We start from the raw sequence: 19484 nt of genomic DNA, 5'->3' as shown, positions 1-19484 counted from the left end.
GAGGTTTCAGACTAAGCTGAAGGGGTTTGGGATGCTGCAGGAACACAATATCTGACACTTCAAAGAAAATGTGGATGTTCATGTGAAAGACTGAGTGGATTAAATTCTTAGAACAGAACATGTCAGCATAAATCTTTGTAATGGTCTTACATAGTATTTGTATTTTTGTCCATATTAGTTATAAATTCCAATGAATTTATAATGTTGCATGTACTGCTGTAGTGCCTCTCATATAGGAGGGTCTAATTACAGCCTGACCAATTTGCATTGGTTATTTCCATTGTAAATGGGAACATAGAATGGGAAAAGAAGTGCATTCAGATGAAAGATGTATAAAATATTGCACAGATACGGATTGTCAATCACATAATGCCTCAAGTTTTTTTAAATACACAATGTATATTAAAAAAATCCTTCTGAAGTCTAGTTCAACTACTGTACACAATAAGCAATACTCAAAAACAGCACAAGGACTGGAAGCGGTGAGCAGATTAAACAAAGACAAAGATTTAAATTATTAAAGATCCATAAACAAGGGACAAGAAGCCTTGCATCTCCATCCCTTGTTGCTGGTGTAGGATTTGACAGGTGCTGGTCACCTTTTCATACACTGTTAAAGCAGTTATCTCTGCGGCCAGGATCTTAGTACATGATTATTGGTAATAGTCTGGTTCATTGTGGAGGGGCTGTGTGTGTATGCCTGTGTGCGTGTATAGAAGGATTTGGCAGGAAGGCTCAGCTCATGCCCGGATTTGATGAATGCCCACTTTCCTTCAGCATTCCCCTCAGCCACAGGGAATAATCAAAATCCTTCCCGATCCCTCCTTGTTGGGCTGTCATATCTCCCTGAATGTGATAGAAGTGGCCTCCCTCAGTACAAGCCTCACTGTGAAGCTGAAACCTCTGGTAGCTGCACACTAATCCCACTGCGGAATGTCCCCTGAATATCAACGGGAAGTCGGCAGATGCGTAAGATATACAATGAAACACACTACCACAATCAATCAGAACATGGGTAGCTATCCCAGGGGAACATCTCACACACTCACACACACTCACACACTCTCTCACACACACACACACGTCACTTCGAAATATGGTCATCGCGGAGTAAATTTCTTCCACCCTGGCTCAAGGCAATGGCCTATGACCACCCTCTCAGGGGCAACTAGGGATGGGAAATAAACGTCAGCATTGTCAGCCAGGCCCACACCTCCTGAATGATCTTCTTAAAGAAAGGCTGTCTGGAGCTAGTTGTCATCCAGCGCATGGAGCTTCACCATTAACTCGCTGCTGGAAACAAAGAGTGGCCAACAAAGAGAATTTTGGCACATCAATTTTTTAATGTTGAGATCAGCTGAGTGGGGTCAGGGGTGAAACACTGAGGGATAGGCTCGTCTGAGAGATGGGCAGCTGCTGAGAAACTGTGACAGAGGCAGAGGGAGGGAAATGCAGGGGGGGGGCACAACAAAATGCGGCAGACCAACAGAATGGGCCAGGGCAAACGGATGATCCGAAGGCACACACACAACCCACTGAAGGGCTTGGTGAAAGGAGGGCACAAGACAGGCAGCTTTAGGGGCAACATTCACTGCATTGCAACTGACCCCTTATTAAAAACCATCCCATATTTATGAACCATTTATATGCAGTGAAACCTGTATACTATTGAGAACATAGAACAATACAGCACAGAACAGGCCCTTCGGCCCACGATGTTGTGCCAAACATTTGTCCTAGCTTAAGCACCTATCCATGTACCTATCCAATTGCCGCTAAAAGGTCACCAATGATTCTGACTCTGCCACTCCCACAGGCAGCGCATTCCATGCCCCCACCACTCTCTGGGTAAAGAACCTACCTGACATCCCCCCTATACCTTCCACCCTTCACCTTAAATTTATGTCCCCTAAGCAATGGCATCAGTTGTCTTCTTTCTTTTGCAGGTGGCTTTATTTTCAAAGAGTTTATGTATTTTAAAGATAAATTGTTAAAATGTGGAGTTCTTTATCCAGGATGCATAGCCTCAGATAAACCACACTGTCCTTGGGTCAGAAACTTGCCAGAGATACAGCTGTTTCTGTGCCCCTGTGCATTCTGGGTTAAAAAGCACCCATTGCACAAAGCCCATTACCTACATATAACCTGTGTTGTCATGCGTGTGTTGCATGTTTTGTTACAAAAAGGTTTGATACATCTTTAAAAATGCAGAGAGGGGTCTGTCTTTTGTATGCAAGAGACTTGGGGGTTTCTCAATAAGTCTTTACAGCGTATAGGTCAGAGAGTCACCTCACACAGAAACCTCACACAGGGCCCCTTCAAGACTGTGCCAGCTCATTGCAGAGCAGTCCCATTCCCACAATCTATTTAATGGAAATGCCCATTTATACAGGTTTCACTGTTCAGTAAAAATGCCAAATTCAGCAACGATTAATGCAAAGTGTCCCCAACCCCATTCCTTTACCAGATCATGGCAAGTTTTTTTTAAATTCTTGCTTTGAAAACAGATTGAACTTGCAAATGGATTTTCAAACCAAGTAAGAATTACAGTTGCAATGCATAACAGCACACAAACATATTGTTACTTACGACTGAAGTTTTTGGAGGCCCAAACATTGTATGCTTTTTTTTTTAAAAAAAAGTGTGCTGCACAGTCATGAATGATGGGAGAAAGGATCTGTTCTGAAACACTCGACAATTAAACGACAGGTGCGGTCTCAGATGTAGTCTCTCAATTGCTTACTTTTTTTTCTAGATTGACTTTAATTGTTTTACATATTTGGGATTAGCATCGGAATCAACTTTATTACAATTTGCAATGTAAACTATGGCCTGTGTTCTGGCGTGACTGAGTCCTCTAGTGTGCCGGATGGAGATGATGGTGGGACATGAGAGACAGGGGAGTTAGAAAGGCCTGTCTCAGACAGCTGACCGAATGACTCGTTAGCAGGGTCCGACATGTCACTGGACGACCAAAACCTCAGGTGCAAGGACAGCAGTCGGCGTTGGTTATCTGGTGTCGATTTGGCCTTGAGTTTCTCTTTGCTTTTACTCTTCAGAAAGGCAAACTTTTTCCGCGTGGACACTTAATTGCAAACCAGAAGAAAGGGAAAACCCCACCATCACAAGAATTGGGGGAGCAGGGAGAGAATAAAACAAAAAAAAAGGAGAGAAGAAACTTTAAAATAAACATGAAGTAAACCAAAATACATGCAATAATAGAAAACTCCCCACCACCAAAGATTACTTCACCCAAAGTTAAAATCACTGAAAAGAAAACTAGATTCAGTTTGCTATTTTATCAACAGTTGAGAGAACAAAGTAGATTGGCCAATAATTAATTAATTCTGGAGATCTTCCTCATTTGCTATTCACAGAATGAGATGAGTTTAAAATTTAAATGCTGCTCAACATTTCAGGATGTAAGACATTTCAAACACTACCCCAGCTTTGTCTCCTGCATACAGCCGACAAGAGCAGTTGTGGTGTAGTGGATACTGTCCCTGCCTCTGGGCTAGGATCGCCAGGTTCCAGTCTTACCACAGGACTAGAGGACCAAGGAAAATGAATTCATAACATGGCCAGACAGTCCGAGCATCAATCTGTAAATCCTTCAAACATACACCAAAGGCAGGCAGTAAGAGTAGGAGAGGTAGAATCGGCCATGTGATGGACAAACAAATTGAATCCTCTACTATCTCTGTCCCCAGATCCAAGCTACAACATAGACTTTGCTATACTGCTTTACAGTGGACTCCCTGTAAACATTTACTTCCCTCGGCACCATCTTTACCTTTACTGGTCGGACTCAGACCATTTTCCTCCAGGGAGTTGGATCCTAATGAGGAGTTGTCTAGACTGGTTCTCTGCACCCGAGAAGCAGTTGGCAGCGGTGCCATTTCGGGCAGTTCTAGCTGCTGCTGAACTGAACTCTCGGGAGCAATCTTCAGCCGCTCCTTTGCACTCTCCTTCTTGGGTTTCATGAACTTCACAAGGGCCTTTGCAGCTACCCAGTTACTCTTCCTGCAGCAGAGGACAGTTAACATGTTGAGTGACCATTGCAATTTGTCAAGTGCTTCTTCCTAATTTACTTATTTATTCAAGTTTACAAGCAACGCTGGTGAGGACAGCATTTATTGCTGAAACCATATGCTGCAACATGAAAACGGAACTGGGATATTCCCTGTGTGCCAAAAAAGAATAAAAAGGAACAACCCAGAGATATTTAACAAGTCAAAGGAACTAAAAAAAATCCAAACGTTAGGAGGAGTTCTTCCTGATTTTCTATCCAATATTTAGCCTTAAATTATTTCATTTAAAAAAAAGATTGGTTACACAGCTATTTGTGGGAATTTGAGGGTGTGTAAATTGGCTTAAAACAGAAAGTGTTGGAGAAACTCAAGTCTGGCAGCACCTGTGGATAGAGAAACAAAGCTGATTTTGAGTCTGGTAGAACTCTCCTTTGGAACTCCATTCTAAGGAATACATTTGACGTGAAACATTAATGCATGTTGAGGCAGGTGACTCTGATTTCTCTCCACAGATTCGGTGACATTCCTGATGAAGGACTTATGCCTGAAACATTGACTCTCCTGCTCCTCGGATGCTGCCTGACCAGCTGCGCTTTTCCAGCGCCCCACTTTTCGACTCTCACTCCACAATGCAATCAGCCAACTGAGCTATCTGAACCCCTGAGGACTTAATAAGGATTTTTACAATTATTGAACTGTGGGGCTGGTTATTAGAGGGTGTGACGGGGTAAAAGTTGCGATTAAAAGGGGTGGTAAATACACAATAGTAACAAGTGGCATATGCCATTAACCCTTTCAGTAAAATTTAATTTGCAAAATAGGAGACATACCTTTTAGGGGTTGGCTCATAGAATTTATACTGGTCCATTATTTTCTCTTCCAGTTTCTCCTTTTGCCTTCGAAGGGAATTTAACTTGTCTCTGAGGAAGGAAGTGAGTGCAAAATAACTGATCAGAACTGGATTCCTGGAAGTTACATAGTAAGAGACAAACAAGGCTCCATCAAATACATGTTCTTGGGTTATGGGTGCCCCATGCAAGGTCCACTTTCATTGCCAAACCCTATTTGCCATAAGATTGTCTCAAAATTAAATCCATTACCTGATTTGAGCAATCTACATTCACAGTATAATTAGGTCAGGAACCTCATTGCAATGAGGGAACATCATACATGTCTAAGTTGGATGGTCTGTGACACGAAGAGGAAATCAGAAGTGACAGTCTAACCCCATATCAGAACAACAGAGGCAGGAGCCGCACGGTGGCTCAGTGGTTAGCACTGCTGGCCTCATAGTGCCGAGGACCCGGATTCATTTCCAACTTTGGGCGACTGTCTGTGTGGAGATTGCACATCGTCCTCATGCCTGTGTGAAATTCCCCTGGGTGCTCTAGTTTCCTTCCACAGTTCCAGAGTTCACAGTTAGGAGAATTAGCCTTTGGAGGGATGTGTAGATTAGCAATTAGCGTGGGAAATGCAGAGTTATAAGGTAGGGGGTCTGGATGAAATGTGCTTCAGAGGGTCAGTGTGGACTCAATAGGCCGAATGGTCTGCTACCGTACTGTGGCATTGTATGGAGTCTAGGAGCGGGAGTAGACAAATTAGCCCCTTGCATCTCTTCAACCATTCAATTCAATCAGAGCTAATGTATGCCTCAAATCCACTTACTCCCCCCTCACTGCCGATCTACACTGGTCCTGTGGGGAAGTCAAAAGTGTGATATCCCAACTTTACATGCATTCAAAACCACGAGGGATCTGGACAGAGTATAGAGTCATAGCAGCATGGAAACAGACCCTTCAGTTCAACCAGTTGCCAAACTAAACTCATCCCATATTCCTCCAAACCTTTCCTATTCATGAACCTATTCAAATTTCTGAGCGGGTGGGCAGATTTTCTTCCCCCGCTTACAGCTAGATCAGGAACAGGAATCCACACAGATTTAAATGATTTGCAAAAGAAGTAAATGCAAAGGGGGGAGGAAAAATGTTCTCGCACAGCATGTGATCTGGGTGTGGAATGCACTGCCTGGAATTGTGGTGGAGAGGGGTTCAATGATAATTTAAATAGAAACAATGGGCAGGATTACAGGGAAAAACATAGGTACTTGGACCCACAGTCGGCCATTTGGCAAGGAGACTGGGGCCAAGTCAAAATGCTCAGAGAGATGGTACTGGCATGATGGGCCAAATGGCCTCCTCCTGTACCAGAGCAATTCTGAGAATCAATAATTCATCAACAGAATCTCCACAACTCAAGGTCACCATTCAGGACTAAGTAAATAGATGGGGAAGAGAGTTGGTGGGGTTAGGGTGTGGGCTGTGGTGTGTAGAGTTAATTGTTTAGCTCCTTGGAAGATCTGTGAAAAGGTCCCAAATCGCCCAGTATTTATTCTGTCCAACCCCTTCAGAATCTTGGACATTTCAGTGAGGGCACTCTTCCGACAACCAATATACTCACAGGACAATAATGTGATCCCAGTGTACCCAGACATCCCTTCATGGGAGAGGGGGAGAGATAAGGGAGTGTGTGTGGGGGGGGGGGGGGGGGAGAAAGGGAAAGAAGGGAGAGAAGGAAGGGAGAGAAGAAATCACCACACCTCAGATGAGAAGGCAGGAACTGCTTTACCACTCATCCCTCACCTCCACACCAACCATCCCAAATCCCTCATTAGCTTCACACCCCAGGTATGTGTCGTTGTCTGCATGCGCATCAGAGAGTGACTCTGTGTATGTCCGTGTCTACCTCCTAAAGTCCAGGTATCATTCCTGTAAACGTACATTGTACTCCTCTCTCCCCCCCCACCCCCCCCCTCCTCCTCCTCTCTTCCCCACCCCCCCTCTCTCCCCCCCCCCTCCTCCTCCTCTCTTCCCCACCCCCCCCCTCCTCCTCCTCCTCTCTTCCCCACCCCCCCCTCTCTCCCCCTCCTCCTCCTCCTCCTCCTCCCTTCCCCACCCCCCCTCCCTTCCCCACCCCCCCTCCTCCCTTCCCCACCCCCCCTCCTCCCTTCCCCACCCCCCCTCCCTTCCCCACCCCCCCTCCTCCCTTCCCCACCCCCCCTCCTCCCTTCCCCACCCCCCCTCCTCCCTTCCCCACCCCCCCTCCCTTCCCCACCCCCCTCCCTTCCCCACCCCCCTCCCTTCCCCACCCCCCTCTCTCTCTTCCCCCCCCCCCCCAAAAGGCCAAACATCTCCTTCCTATAGTGTGCTGCCCAGACCTACTCATAGTACTCCAAGTAGGGTCAAACCAGGGCTTTGTCTAACTGCAGAACAACTTCTACGTCCTTTCACTCCAGTCCATTCAATATTAAAGCCAGCGTTCTATTAGCATCCTTGATTATTGTCTGCACCTGTTCATGGCATTTCAAATATCAATGCACCTGAACCCCAAGTCTCTTCGACATAAACTGTACTTAAACTTGCTACCATCCAGAAGGTACCGTGATCCATCCTTTCTCTGTCCAAAATGGATAACCGATACTGAAATCCATCTCATTCATCTAGATTATCAATATCACTTTGTAATTTTATTCTACCATCTACACTTACTATAACTTCCATGTTACACAAACAGATCATAAGAAACAGGAGCAGGAGTAGGTGACAAGGCCCCATGAGTTTGCCCTTCCATTCAATAATTGCTGATGTTCCAAAAATAACTGGACAGGCCTACCATATCCTTTGATTCATTTACAGCCCAAAAATGTATCAATCATAGTCTTGGAATATTGATTCTTTCATGGGATGTGGGCATCATTGGCCAGGCCAGGCCAGTATTTGTTGCCCGTACCTGAACCGAGTGGCTCTCTCTAAACATTTCAGAGTCAACCACATTGAAGTGGGTCTGCACTCTCTTGTTAGCCAGGACTGGCAAAGACAGCAGATTGCAGCCCCCAAAGGGCACTAGTGAACCAGATGGGTTTTTATACCAATCCATAATGGCTTCATGGTCGTCATCAATGAGACTAGTTTTCAACTCCAGGTGTATCCATCACACCAGCTTTACTTTGTTTTTTATTCTCACATGGGACTTGGGCGTCACTGGCTAGCTAGCATTCATAGGCCTTCCCAATGGTGGAATTGAACATGTCTCCAGAGTATTAGTCTGAACATCGTGATTTCTAGTCCAGTGACATTACCATCACATCACCATCTCTCTCTACTGAGCAACTTAGGCACAGAGAGGCCTCTGGGGTAGGATCATCCAGAGGCTGTGTGTGTGAGTAAAATATTTGCTCCTTCTTTCAGTCCTAAATAGTAGACCCCTTACTCAGACTCTGATCCCTCATTGCAGATTCTCTCACAGAGTGGTAACAGACTCTCAGTATTGACACTGCCAACCCCTCTGCTAACAGAATCGTAATACTGACCAGTAATTCCAAAGGCCCACACTAATGCTCTGGGCACATGGTTCAAATCCTACAATCACAGCCGGTGGAATTAAAATTCAATTAATAAATCTGGAATTGAAATCAAGACTTGGTGATAGCGCCTACGTAAATATTATCGATTATTGTAAAACCTCACCAATTCATTAATGATTTTTTGGCAGGAAATCTGTTGTCCTTACCTGGTCTAGTCTACATGTGACTCCAGCCCTACAGTAACTGAAATGGCCGAGCAAGCCAATTCATTCAAGGGCAAGGAGAGGTGAGCAACTAATGCCAGCCTTAAGGAAGAAACTGCGCACCCCACAGAAAAATACAATTAAAATAAACTTGAATACAACAGCACAGAGATTCTGTAATTATGATCTAGTACAGGATGGATGGGCCAAACAGCCATGACGAACACCCCCACTGATTAAAGGACCTCTTCACTCACATATACTGCTTCTGCTCTTCATGGTAGTGTTCCTTGCTCTCCATGGACTGCTCGAGGAGGTTTTGGTTCTGCTGATTCAGCATTTGAACTTGACTCAGCAAATAGTGGTTCTCCTCCTCCAGGTTTCCCTTCAGCTGGGTCAGCAGCTTTTGCAAGAAGAGAAACAAAGAGAGAAAAGGTGAGGACTGCCAGGTGAGAGGGGAACTGAACCTTTTTCACTGAGCGCGCAAATGGTTCAAAACGGCGGTAGGGACACGTGAGAGTGAGAGAGATGGGAACGTGCAAGTGTTTGAGGCGAATGCTGTGGATACATTTAAACAGAAGGAAGATTGCTCTGTATACAAACCTCAAATCTTGCTGACAAAACTTCAGCAACTTGTTTCTGTTTTTTAGCTCTGCACTTACCAGCACAAATGCAAGAATTCCAAATTTCAAATGGTCACAACAATTTAGATGACAGCAGAAAAGTGAATACGTGCAAACACTGCGCCAGTTTTGAAATATCTGGAAGATGAGCAGGGGCCATAGTTCCCTGCTTCTTCTGTAGCAAGGCCTTAGCTAAATTTGCCAACAAATCAACAAGTTTTTCTCCTGTAATAGAAACTGTTGTGATAGGATGAAATTTTGGTATTCTTGCATGTGTCCTGACGATCGTGAGAGGGAAAGCTTCAGCAACAGGTCTCTTTTTGCAATGATATGGAGTCATAGAGTCACAGATGTACAGCACAGAAATAGACCCTTCGGTCCAACTCATCCATGCTAACCAGATATCCTAAATTAATCCAGTCCCATTTGTCAGCATTTGACCTATATCTCTTTAACCTTTTCCTATTCATATACCCATCCAAATGCCTTTTAAATGTTGTAATTGTACCAACCTCCACCACTGTGAAAACATTGCCCCTTAGGTCCCTTTTACATCTTTCCCCTCTCACCCTAAACCTATACCCTCTAGTTCTGAACTCCCCCACCTCAGGTAAAGACTTGGTCTACTTACCCTATCTATGCCCCTCAGATTTTATATACCTCTAAGGTCACCCCTCACCCTCCGATGCTCCAGGGAAAACAGCCCTAGCCTATTTAGCCTCTCCCTATGGCTCATTTCCTCCAACCCTGGCAACATACTTGTAAATCTTTTCAGTACCCTTTCAAGAATTGCACACATTATTCCAAAAGTGGCCTCACCAATGTCATGTACAGCTGCAACATGACCTTCTAACTCCTATACTCAACGCACCAACCAATAGAGGCAAACATACCAAATACCTTCTTCACTATCTTGTCTGCTATCAACTCTGCTTTCAAGGAACTATGAACCTGCACTCCAAGATCTATTTGTTCAGAAAAATAAGAGGGGTAAGTTAAGAGGGGTACAATGAAAGATTGCAGAAGTGACCCGAGGGGGATGATTTAAGGTGCAAAACACTGGGGTTTTTAAACAGTGAACTGCACCTACCTTGGATTAGAAAGAATACTGACCCTTTGACAGAGGAGGAAATAATGAAGAATCCCCTGAAAAGATGTAGTTTAATCCCATCGAGAGACTGGACAATCATCGGATCCTTACAGTGTGGAAAGAGGCCATTTGGCCCATTGAGTCCGTACCCGTCCTCCGAACAGCATCATACCCAGACCAGCCCTGACTCCTATCCATGTAACCATGCATTTACCATGGATAATCCACCCAGCATGCACCTCTCTGAACACTACAGACAATTCAGTGCCATTTCACCCTAACCTGTACATCTTTGGACGGTGGGTGGAAACTGGAGCACCTGGAGGAAACCCATGCAGACACGGGGAGAATGTGCAAACTCCACACAGTCAGTCGTCTGAAGCTGAAACCGATGACCATTTACATCTAGAAGGACAAGTGCAGCAAATACATGGGAACACCACCTCCTGCAAGTTCCCCTCCAACTCACTCACCATCCCGACTTGAAAATATATCACCATTCCTTCACCGTCACTGGGTCAAAATCCTGGAATTCCCTCCCTAAGGACATTGTGGGTCAACGCACAGCACATGGACTGCAGCAGTTCAAAACGGCACTCACCTTCACCTTTTCAAGGGACAACTAGGGACAGGCCACGAATACTGGGCCCAGTCAGCGACACTCACATCCCAAAAAATAAATAAAAATTCAGTTTGGGAAACTCGGTAGGCATGGACGAGTTGGACCGAAGGATGTGTTTCCGTGTTGTATGACTCCCACCCGTACCTCACAGTGATTGTCCAGTTTGGTATGAGAGATGTCCAGGTTCTGGTGCTGCTCCTTTAAGCCGTGGTACTCCGACTGCCACCTTGTCAGCTCCAGCTCAGTGTTGTTCAGGGCACTCTTGAACTCCTTGATATGTGTCTGCAGACCGTCATATTCCTCCTTCAACTGGGCATTCACTGAGTTCAACCTAAAGCAGCCAGGGTAAGACCATGTCAACTCAATGGCATCTTGGATAGACTTCGTGAGAAAAGGAGTCAGCCAGACAGACCCTCAAGCCCACTCTGCCATCAATTGAACACACAAAATTCTTAAAGTAAATTGAAGAACTGTGGATGCTGGAAATCTAAAACAAAATCAGAAGCTGCTGGTGAAACCCAGCAGGTCTGACAGTATCTGTGGAGAGAAAGCAGAGTCAGCGTTTTGAGTCTAGTGTCACTGAATCTGAAACGTTAACTGTTTCTCTCTCCACAGATGCTGCCAGATTTGCTGAGTTTCTCCAGCAGTTTCTGATTTTGCTGCAACATCTGTAGTAGGCTTGGCCGAGTAGATATTTAGAAGGTTCTACGGGTGAAAGGCAGCATGTCCAGAGAAGCAGCATTGCAATCGATCCCACCTCAACGGTATATTCCTACATCCGGTACTTTCCTCAGGCACATAATGAGGCTGACATTCTGAGTGTGTACAAAGGGTGTGTTGCTGTGTCAAGGGGCGCCACCTTCTGGATAAGATGCTGCACTGAAGGCCTGTTTGCTCTCTCAGGTGGAAATGAAAGACTCCATGGCAGCATTATGAAGGGTAGGGGAGCTTTCTCCGGTCTCTTGGCCAATACTTAGCAAACATTGGTCATCAGCTTGTGGGATCCTGCTTATTGGAGTTTATTATAATTCCTCGCTCACAACTTTAGCTATGCTTCAAAACTACCCATCGGCTTTGAAGGACTTTGAAAGCTGCTCAGAGGCTATGGGAAGAGAACTTGCTCAAGGTAGAGACTGATAGATTTCTGATTACTAGTGGAATACATGGTTATGGGAATGGGGTGGGTAAAAGGCACTGAAGTGTTCTGTCAACAATGATTATATTGAATGGCAGGGCAGATTCGATGGGCTGAATGGTCTACTCCAGTCCCTATGTTCCTAAGTATTTATACTGTTTCCCATGGCATCTCTGGAAGCACACTTCCTGTTTCCTAATGGTAGACTGAAGGAGGATCAAGAAAATTTGCTTATTCTTGCAAGTCCTAAGCCTGAGCTATAGCTTTCCTGGGCAGACCCGGTCTCGGACAGACAGACACTCTATTCAGACACCCCAACCCCTCCTGCGCCCCCCTCACTAAGTCCCCTCCTTCACCCATGACTCTATGGTCACTAGATGTCTCACCTGTTCAGGTCAGTGTGTAGCTGTCTGTTCTCCTCTGCAATGGCTGCACTCCTCTTGGTCTCTCGCTGCAGGCTCTCGTGCTGGTCTCTCAGTGTGGAGTCCAACTCCTCCATCTCCCTCTTCTGTTTCAGCAGGCCCCTGTACCTGTGAAGGAGAGGCACAAAGCAGGGAGAGCTCACATGGCTGCGTCAGACCAGGAGCGACCCCCAAGGGAGGGACAAAGACACAGACAGGACCAGGAGATGGTCAAACAGTCCAACACTCAACCAGCCCAAACTGTGCCACAGGGAAAGAGAGGGGCACACTGGCTAATCAGGAGTGCTTCAGTCAAATTCAATAAACTTGGTTAGAGTTAAAAACAGAAATATAATTGGCCATCATTGACTGTGCAATTGGATGAGTTTGTTCAAAATGATGAATTATAGCCAGTAGTTATTTGCTCTGATGGCAGAGTAGAATCTACAACCGGGGCAGACTGATTAAGAACTAAAATATCCGAAAACAATTCTCTGCATAATCTTAAACACATTCTCCCTGTTTAAAACTTGTTGGGGACGTGGCTGAAGTTTTCAATCAGAGACCGAAGGTCTTTTGAAACAAACACCGAAAATGCTGGAAAAACTCGGCAGGTCTGCCAGCGTCTATGGAGGCAGAAACAGAGGTAACGTTGCGAGTCTGGTACGGCTTTTCTTCAGGATCCTCTGAAGGAGTCATACCTGACTCAAAATGTTAACACCGTCTCTCTCCCCCCTCAGATGCTGTGAGATCTGCTGAGTTTCTCCAGCATTCTCAGTGTTTGGTTTGGATTTCAAGCATCTGAGGTATTTTGCTTTTACTTGACGGACCTTTGTTGGGTATTGCTCTGAAACCAGCTGGTAATGAAGCCCAGTTCCTTCTGTCATGTGGACAGTGCTCAGTTTTCCTGGAATTCCTTTGTCCCATTCAGAACTCCCCTATCAATTATCCCTGGGTGGTAATGGTGCAGCATCATGGTAATCCAGGGGTGCAGGCTAACGCTGGGGGAGAGGGTGGAGGAAGAATAGAGACCTCTGGGTTGTATGGCAGCTGGTGAAAATTTAAATTCAGGAATTAAAAGCTACTGTTAGCAATGGGTGACCATAACAAGCATTATTGATTGTTGCAAAAAAAAAAACCCCATCTGGTTCGATTTGGCTCGAGCTAAAAACAGAAACATAACCGATCATCACTGGCAGTGCAATTGGATGGAGGCTGCTAAAATTGATGAATTTTAGCCAATCATTAATGCCCTTGCTGAGGGGCTGGTCTAGCATCCAGGTAACTCCAGACCCACAGCAGGTGACATTCAAACCCTACGAAAGAACCGTAAAAGAATCACATCTCATTGTTCTAAACTCGGAGGGACACCAAGGGGGTACATGCTTTTTTGTGGTCAGAACCCTCACACAATCACAGAAATCTATAGCATGGAAAAGCAAGGCCTTTCAGCCCATCATTTCTGTGCTGGTCAAAGACAACCACATAATTATTCCAGCGTTGGATCTTCTGAGCAGTGATTGTGTCACCTTTGCTCCAGGTCTTTATGCTGTGACTCCAGGTTCTTGTATGCTGCCTTCAGGCCAGCCTGTTGACTGATCAGTGTCTCGCACTCAGTGGACTGACGCTCATTCAGCCCCATCAGTCGCTCATGATCCTGCAGCAGAGAGTCATAGGTGGCCTTCATTTCCTCCTTCTGCCGAGTCAGTTTCTCAATCTCGCTCTCCAGGCTGGACTGCAGGTTCTGCAGGGTGGCATTCTGACCCATCAGAGCTGCACCCTGGGAATTCAAAGTCGAATTCTCCACCTGCAACAGAGCAAAATGTCCCACCGTCACTTCAAAGTCCGCATTAAAACTGTCATCGTTTTAGAACGCAATGACCCGTAGCTAAAGCAGGAAGCATCTATTGTTCTATATGTTTGGATATTGAAAGAACCCAGATCCACCCATCAAAAAACTAAACACAGTCAAAATTGGCAGAATGGCCATGATTTCACTCAAACCTAACAATTTCCACCAACTCAGACACATTCTCAGTCTTCAATCTGTGAAACAGCTGAAAATGTTGCAAACATAATGGGATAGGATGGATGGAGGTGTGGGAAGGGTTGCATGGGATTGGGTTTGGAGGACAGAAAGGCTGGAGCAGAAGGAAGTGGGAATGGGCTAAGTGGAGCAGAGGAGAGTGTGTAATTATCAGAGAGAATCATTGAATCCCTATAGTGTGGAAGCAGGCCATCTGGTCCATCAAGTCCACACCTACTCTCCAAAGAGTATCCCACCCAAACCCAACTCCCCTTACCGTATAATACTGCATTTCCCCATGGCTAACCTACACCTTCCTGGACACTATGGGCAATTTATCATAGCCAATCCACCGAACCTGCACATCCTTGGTCTGTGGGAGGAAACCAGAGTACCTGGAGGAAACCCACACAGACACCGGGACAACGTGCGAACTCCACCCAGACAGTCGCCCACTGCTGTAATCGAGCCTGGGTCCCTGGCACTGTGAGGAAGCAGTGCTAACCACTGAGCCACCGTGCCACCCCAGGTATAGGGAGGGAGAGGATGGGAGGTGGACAAGTAAGAAAATTGAGGATGAGTGAGTGGGGGTTTGGGGAGGCAAGGGGAGAAATAGAACTAGGTAGGTAGTACTGAACAAAGTGATGGAGATGTGAGTGATATATCTCTGGATCCTGAAGGCCAGTGTTACAACAGAGATGCCTAATGTGGTAGCAGACGCATCGCTGGTCATTTTCCAAAATTTATTTGATTCCAGAACAGCTCCTTTATATTGGATAGTAGCAAATATAACTGTGCGATTAAAGGCAGCAGTAAACAGGAAACTATAAGCCAGTTTGTTTGATATATGTTATGGGGAAGGTGTTCGGATCAATTACTACGGATATTATAACTGGACACTTGAGAAAACTCAAGGTTATGGGGAAGAGTCGGAGTGGTTTTGCAAAAGGGAAATGTTTAACCAATCCATTGCAATTCTCTGAAGGATTACCATGCTCTGTGGATAAAGGGGAGCCTGAGTGTGTTCGTCATGGTTCCACAAAGTCACTTATAAACAGTTGACATCCCAGCACCGATCCCTGCGGCACACGACTTGCCAGCCTGAAAAATACCCATTTCTGCTTCCTGTTAGCCAGACAATCTTCTATCCTGGTCAATATGATTTCCTCAACACCATTAGCATTTAAATTGATTTGTTTTATTGCTGTCACATGTACCGAGATACAGTGAGAAGTGTTGCTTTGCGTGCTGTGCAGACAGATCGTACCACACAATGTGCATCAGGGATAGCAGAACAGAGTGTGGAATACAGTGTTACAGCTACAGAGAAAGGGGGATCAACATAACATTAAAGAGATCCATTCAAAAGTCTGATAAATCTCTGCAGTAACCTCTGGTGTGGCACCTTATCTAATACCTTCAGATCCCCTTTAACCACAGCATGTGCTATTTCTTCAAAGAACTCCAATAGATTGATTAAACATTGATATTCATTCCACAAAACCCTATTGTTTCTGTCTAACCTCCTTGAACCTGTTCAAGTCCCTGCTACAAACTCTTTAATAACCTCACTGGACCCACAACAATAAATCTGTTTTCTCTCCACAGATGCTGCCAGACCTGTTGTGTTTCTCTAGCATCTTCTGATTTTGTTTCAGATTTCCAGCATCTGCAGTTCTTTGTTTTATGATAACCTCATTGGTAATAGCTTTTAAAAAATCTTTCATTGGGAGAATGTTAAGACAATGAGCCTGCAGTTTCCTTTTCTGTCCCCCACATGTTTTAAAGTAAATGAATTACTTCTCCAAAGTAATGGAACCTTCCTCAAATCTAGGGAGTTTGAAAAAGTAAAAGATAAAGAATACAGACCAGTATAGCACAAGAACAGGCCCTTCGGCCCACCAATTCTGCGCTGATACATGACGACTTTTTCAAACTAAAACCCTTTTCCCTCTATGTGGTCTGAATCCCTCTAATCCTTTCCTCCTCAAAAATTTGTCAAGATTCTTCTTAAACACTGATACTGTATCCACCTTCACCACCTCCTCTGGCAGCACATTCCAAGCACTTAACAGCCTCTGTAAAAAAAAACTTACCTCCTTTAAATTTTTCTCCTTTATCTTAAACCTACGTTGCCTATTGACATTTCTATCCCTGGAAAAAGACTCCAGCTATCCATTCTATTTACGCCTCTCATAATTTTATAAACCTCTGTTAGGTTACCCCTCAGTCTCCAACATTCAAGTGAAAACAAACCAAGTTTGTCCAATCTCTTCTCATAGCTAATCCCCTCCAAAACCAGACAATATTCTGGTAAATTGTTTCTGTACCCTCTCCAAAGCCTCGAACATCCTTCTGTTAGCCTGGTGACCAGAACTGCACACATTATTCCAAATGTGGCCTAACTAAAAGTTCTACATAGCTGCAACATGGCTTGCCAATTTTTAATCTTCGATGTAGCAACTGATGAAGGCAAGCATGCCATCTACCTTCTTGACCCCCTTATCTACTTGTGTTGCCATTTTCAGGGAACTGTGTACGCCTAGATCCCTCTGTATGTTAGTGCTTCCAAGGGCTCTGCCATTTAATGTCTCCTTCCCTCCTGCATTAAACCTTAGCAGTCTCATTTGTCTAGATTAAATTAGAACATAGAAGATAGAAAAGTACAGCACAGAACAAGCCCACCGTGTTGTGCTGAGGATTAATCCTAATCTAAAATAAAATATATTTCCCTCCCCTCCCCTATCAGTGTTCCGAAAAGTCCACTCCCTCCGTGACTCCTTCATCAGGTCCACACCCCCCCCCCACCAACCCAACCTCCACTCCCGGCACCTTCCCCTGCAACTGCAAGAAATGCAAAACTTGCGCCCACACCTCCCCCCTCACCTCCCTCCAAGGCCCCAAGGGACACTTCCATATCCGCCACAAATTCACCTGCACCTCCACACACATCATTTACTGTATCCGCTGCACCCGATGTGGCCTCCTCTATATTGGGGAGACAGGCCGCGTACTTGCGGAACGGTTCAGAGAACACCTCTGGGACACCGAGACCAACCAACCCAACCACCCCGTGGCTCAACACTTCAATTCCCCTTCCCACTCCATCAAGGACATGCAGGTCCTTGGACTCCTCCATCGCCAGACCATAGCAACACAACGGCTGAAGGAAGAGCTCCTCATCTTCCGCCTAGGAACCCTCCAACCACAAGGGATGAATGCAGATTTCTCCAGCTTCCTCATTTCCCCTCCCCCCACCTTGTCTCAGTCCCAACCCTCGAACTTAGCACCACCTTCCTAACCTGCAATCTTCTTCCTGACTCTCTGCCCCCACCCCCACTCCGGCCTATCACCCTCACCCGAACCTCCTTCCACCTATCGCATTTCCAACGCCCCTCCCCCAAGTCCCTCCTCCCTACCTTTTATCTTAGCCTGCTGGGCACACTTTCCTCATTCCTGAAGAAGGACTCATGCCCGAAACGTTGATTCTCCTGCTCCTTGGATGCTGCCTGACCTGCTGCGCTTTTCCAGTAACACATTTTCAGCTCTGATCTCCAGTCCTCACTTTCTCCCTAAAACAAAATAACCTAACCTACGCACCCCTCAATTCACTGCTGTCCATATGCATGTCCAGCAGTCGCTTAAATATCTCTAATGACTCTGCCTCTCCCACCACTGCTGGTGGCAACGCATTCCATGCGCTCACAACTCTGTGTAAAGAACCTTCCTCTACACCTTCCTCTGAACAAAGAAAATTTACAGCCCAGGAACAGGACCTTCGGCCCTCCAAGCCTGAGCCGATACAAATCAACTGTCTAAACCTGTTGGTCAATTCCTAAGCGTTTGTATCCCTCTGCTCCCCACCTACTCATGCATCTATCCAGACGCATCTTAAATGAATCTACCGTGCCTGCCTCTACCACCTCTGCTGGCAACGCGTTCCAAACGCCCACCACCCTCTGTGTGAAGTACTTGCCGCGTGTATCCCCCTTAAACTTTCCACCTCTCAACTTGAAAGTGTGACCTCTCGTTATTGAATCCTTCACCCTGGGAAAAAGCTGGTCTCTATTCACCCTGTCTATACCCTTCATGATTTTGTAAACCTCCCCCCTCAATCTCCTTTTTTCTAGTGAAAATAAATCTGACCTACTCAACCTCTCTTCATAGCGAGTACCTTCCATACCAGGTAACATCCTCATTACCAAAAGAATGTGGACACTTTGGAGGCTGCAGAGACGGTTATGTGGTGACCAGAACTGTACACAATATTCTAAATGCGGCCGAACCAATGTCTTGTACAAATTTAACATGATTTACCAGCTCTTATACTCAATACCCCGTCCAATGAAGGCAAGCATACTATATGCCTTCTTGACCACTCTATCCACCTGTGCAGCAACCTTCAGGGTACAATGGGCCTGCACTCTCAGATCTCTCTGCCCATCAACTTTTCCCAAGGCTCTTTCATTCATTGTATAATTCGCTCTGGAATTAGACTTGCCTAAATGCATCACCTCACATTTGTCTGGATTGAAAGCCATCCAACTCTCCAGTCTATCTAGATCCTCCTGTATTCTCTAACAGTCCCTTATGCTTTCTGCTACTCCACCAATCTTTGTGTCATCTGTAAACTTGCTGATCATACCAACAGTGCCCTCTTCCAGATCATTTATGTATATTACAAACAACAGTGGCCCCAATACTGACCCCTGTGGAACACCACTGGTCACCTCTCTCCACTTCGAGAAAACTCCCTTCAACTACTACTCTGTCCCCTGTTGCTCAACCAGTTCTTTATCCACCTGCTAGAACACCCTGCACACCATGTGACTTTGCTTTCTCCATTAGTCTACAATGGGGAACCTTATCTAAAGTCCATGTATATGACATCAACAGCCCTTCGTTCATCTAACAACTTGGTCACTTCCTCGAAAAACTCTATCAAGTTGGTAAGGCACGATCTACCCCGCACAAAACCATGTTGCCTATCACT

The 19484-nt window shown here is 45.5% G+C and overlaps 1 protein-coding gene across 1 annotated transcript in view; it reads right to left on the bottom strand.

The window, feature by feature from the left end:
• LOC122553347 (protein Daple-like) overlaps positions 1-19484 on the bottom strand; it is a 271352-nt gene that overhangs the window by 44502 nt on the left and 207366 nt on the right. The window contains exons 20-25 of the mRNA XM_043696930.2: positions 13995-14272; positions 12451-12594; positions 11074-11260; positions 8852-8997; positions 4862-4951; positions 3794-4023 (exon numbers count right to left, since the gene is read on the bottom strand). Coding sequence (XP_043552865.2) covers positions 3794-4023; positions 4862-4951; positions 8852-8997; positions 11074-11260; positions 12451-12594; positions 13995-14272 — 1075 coding nt within the window. The remainder of the gene's footprint in view (positions 1-3793; positions 4024-4861; positions 4952-8851; positions 8998-11073; positions 11261-12450; positions 12595-13994; positions 14273-19484) is intronic.

Source organism: Chiloscyllium plagiosum, unplaced genomic scaffold (genome assembly GCF_037043375.1).
Source record: "Chiloscyllium plagiosum isolate Xiang-an unplaced genomic scaffold, Cpla_swu_hap1 HiC_scaffold_8, whole genome shotgun sequence".
NCBI classification, from domain to species: Eukaryota; Metazoa; Chordata; class Chondrichthyes; order Orectolobiformes; family Hemiscylliidae; genus Chiloscyllium; species Chiloscyllium plagiosum.
This window is presented reverse-complemented; position numbering and strand designations above follow the sequence as displayed.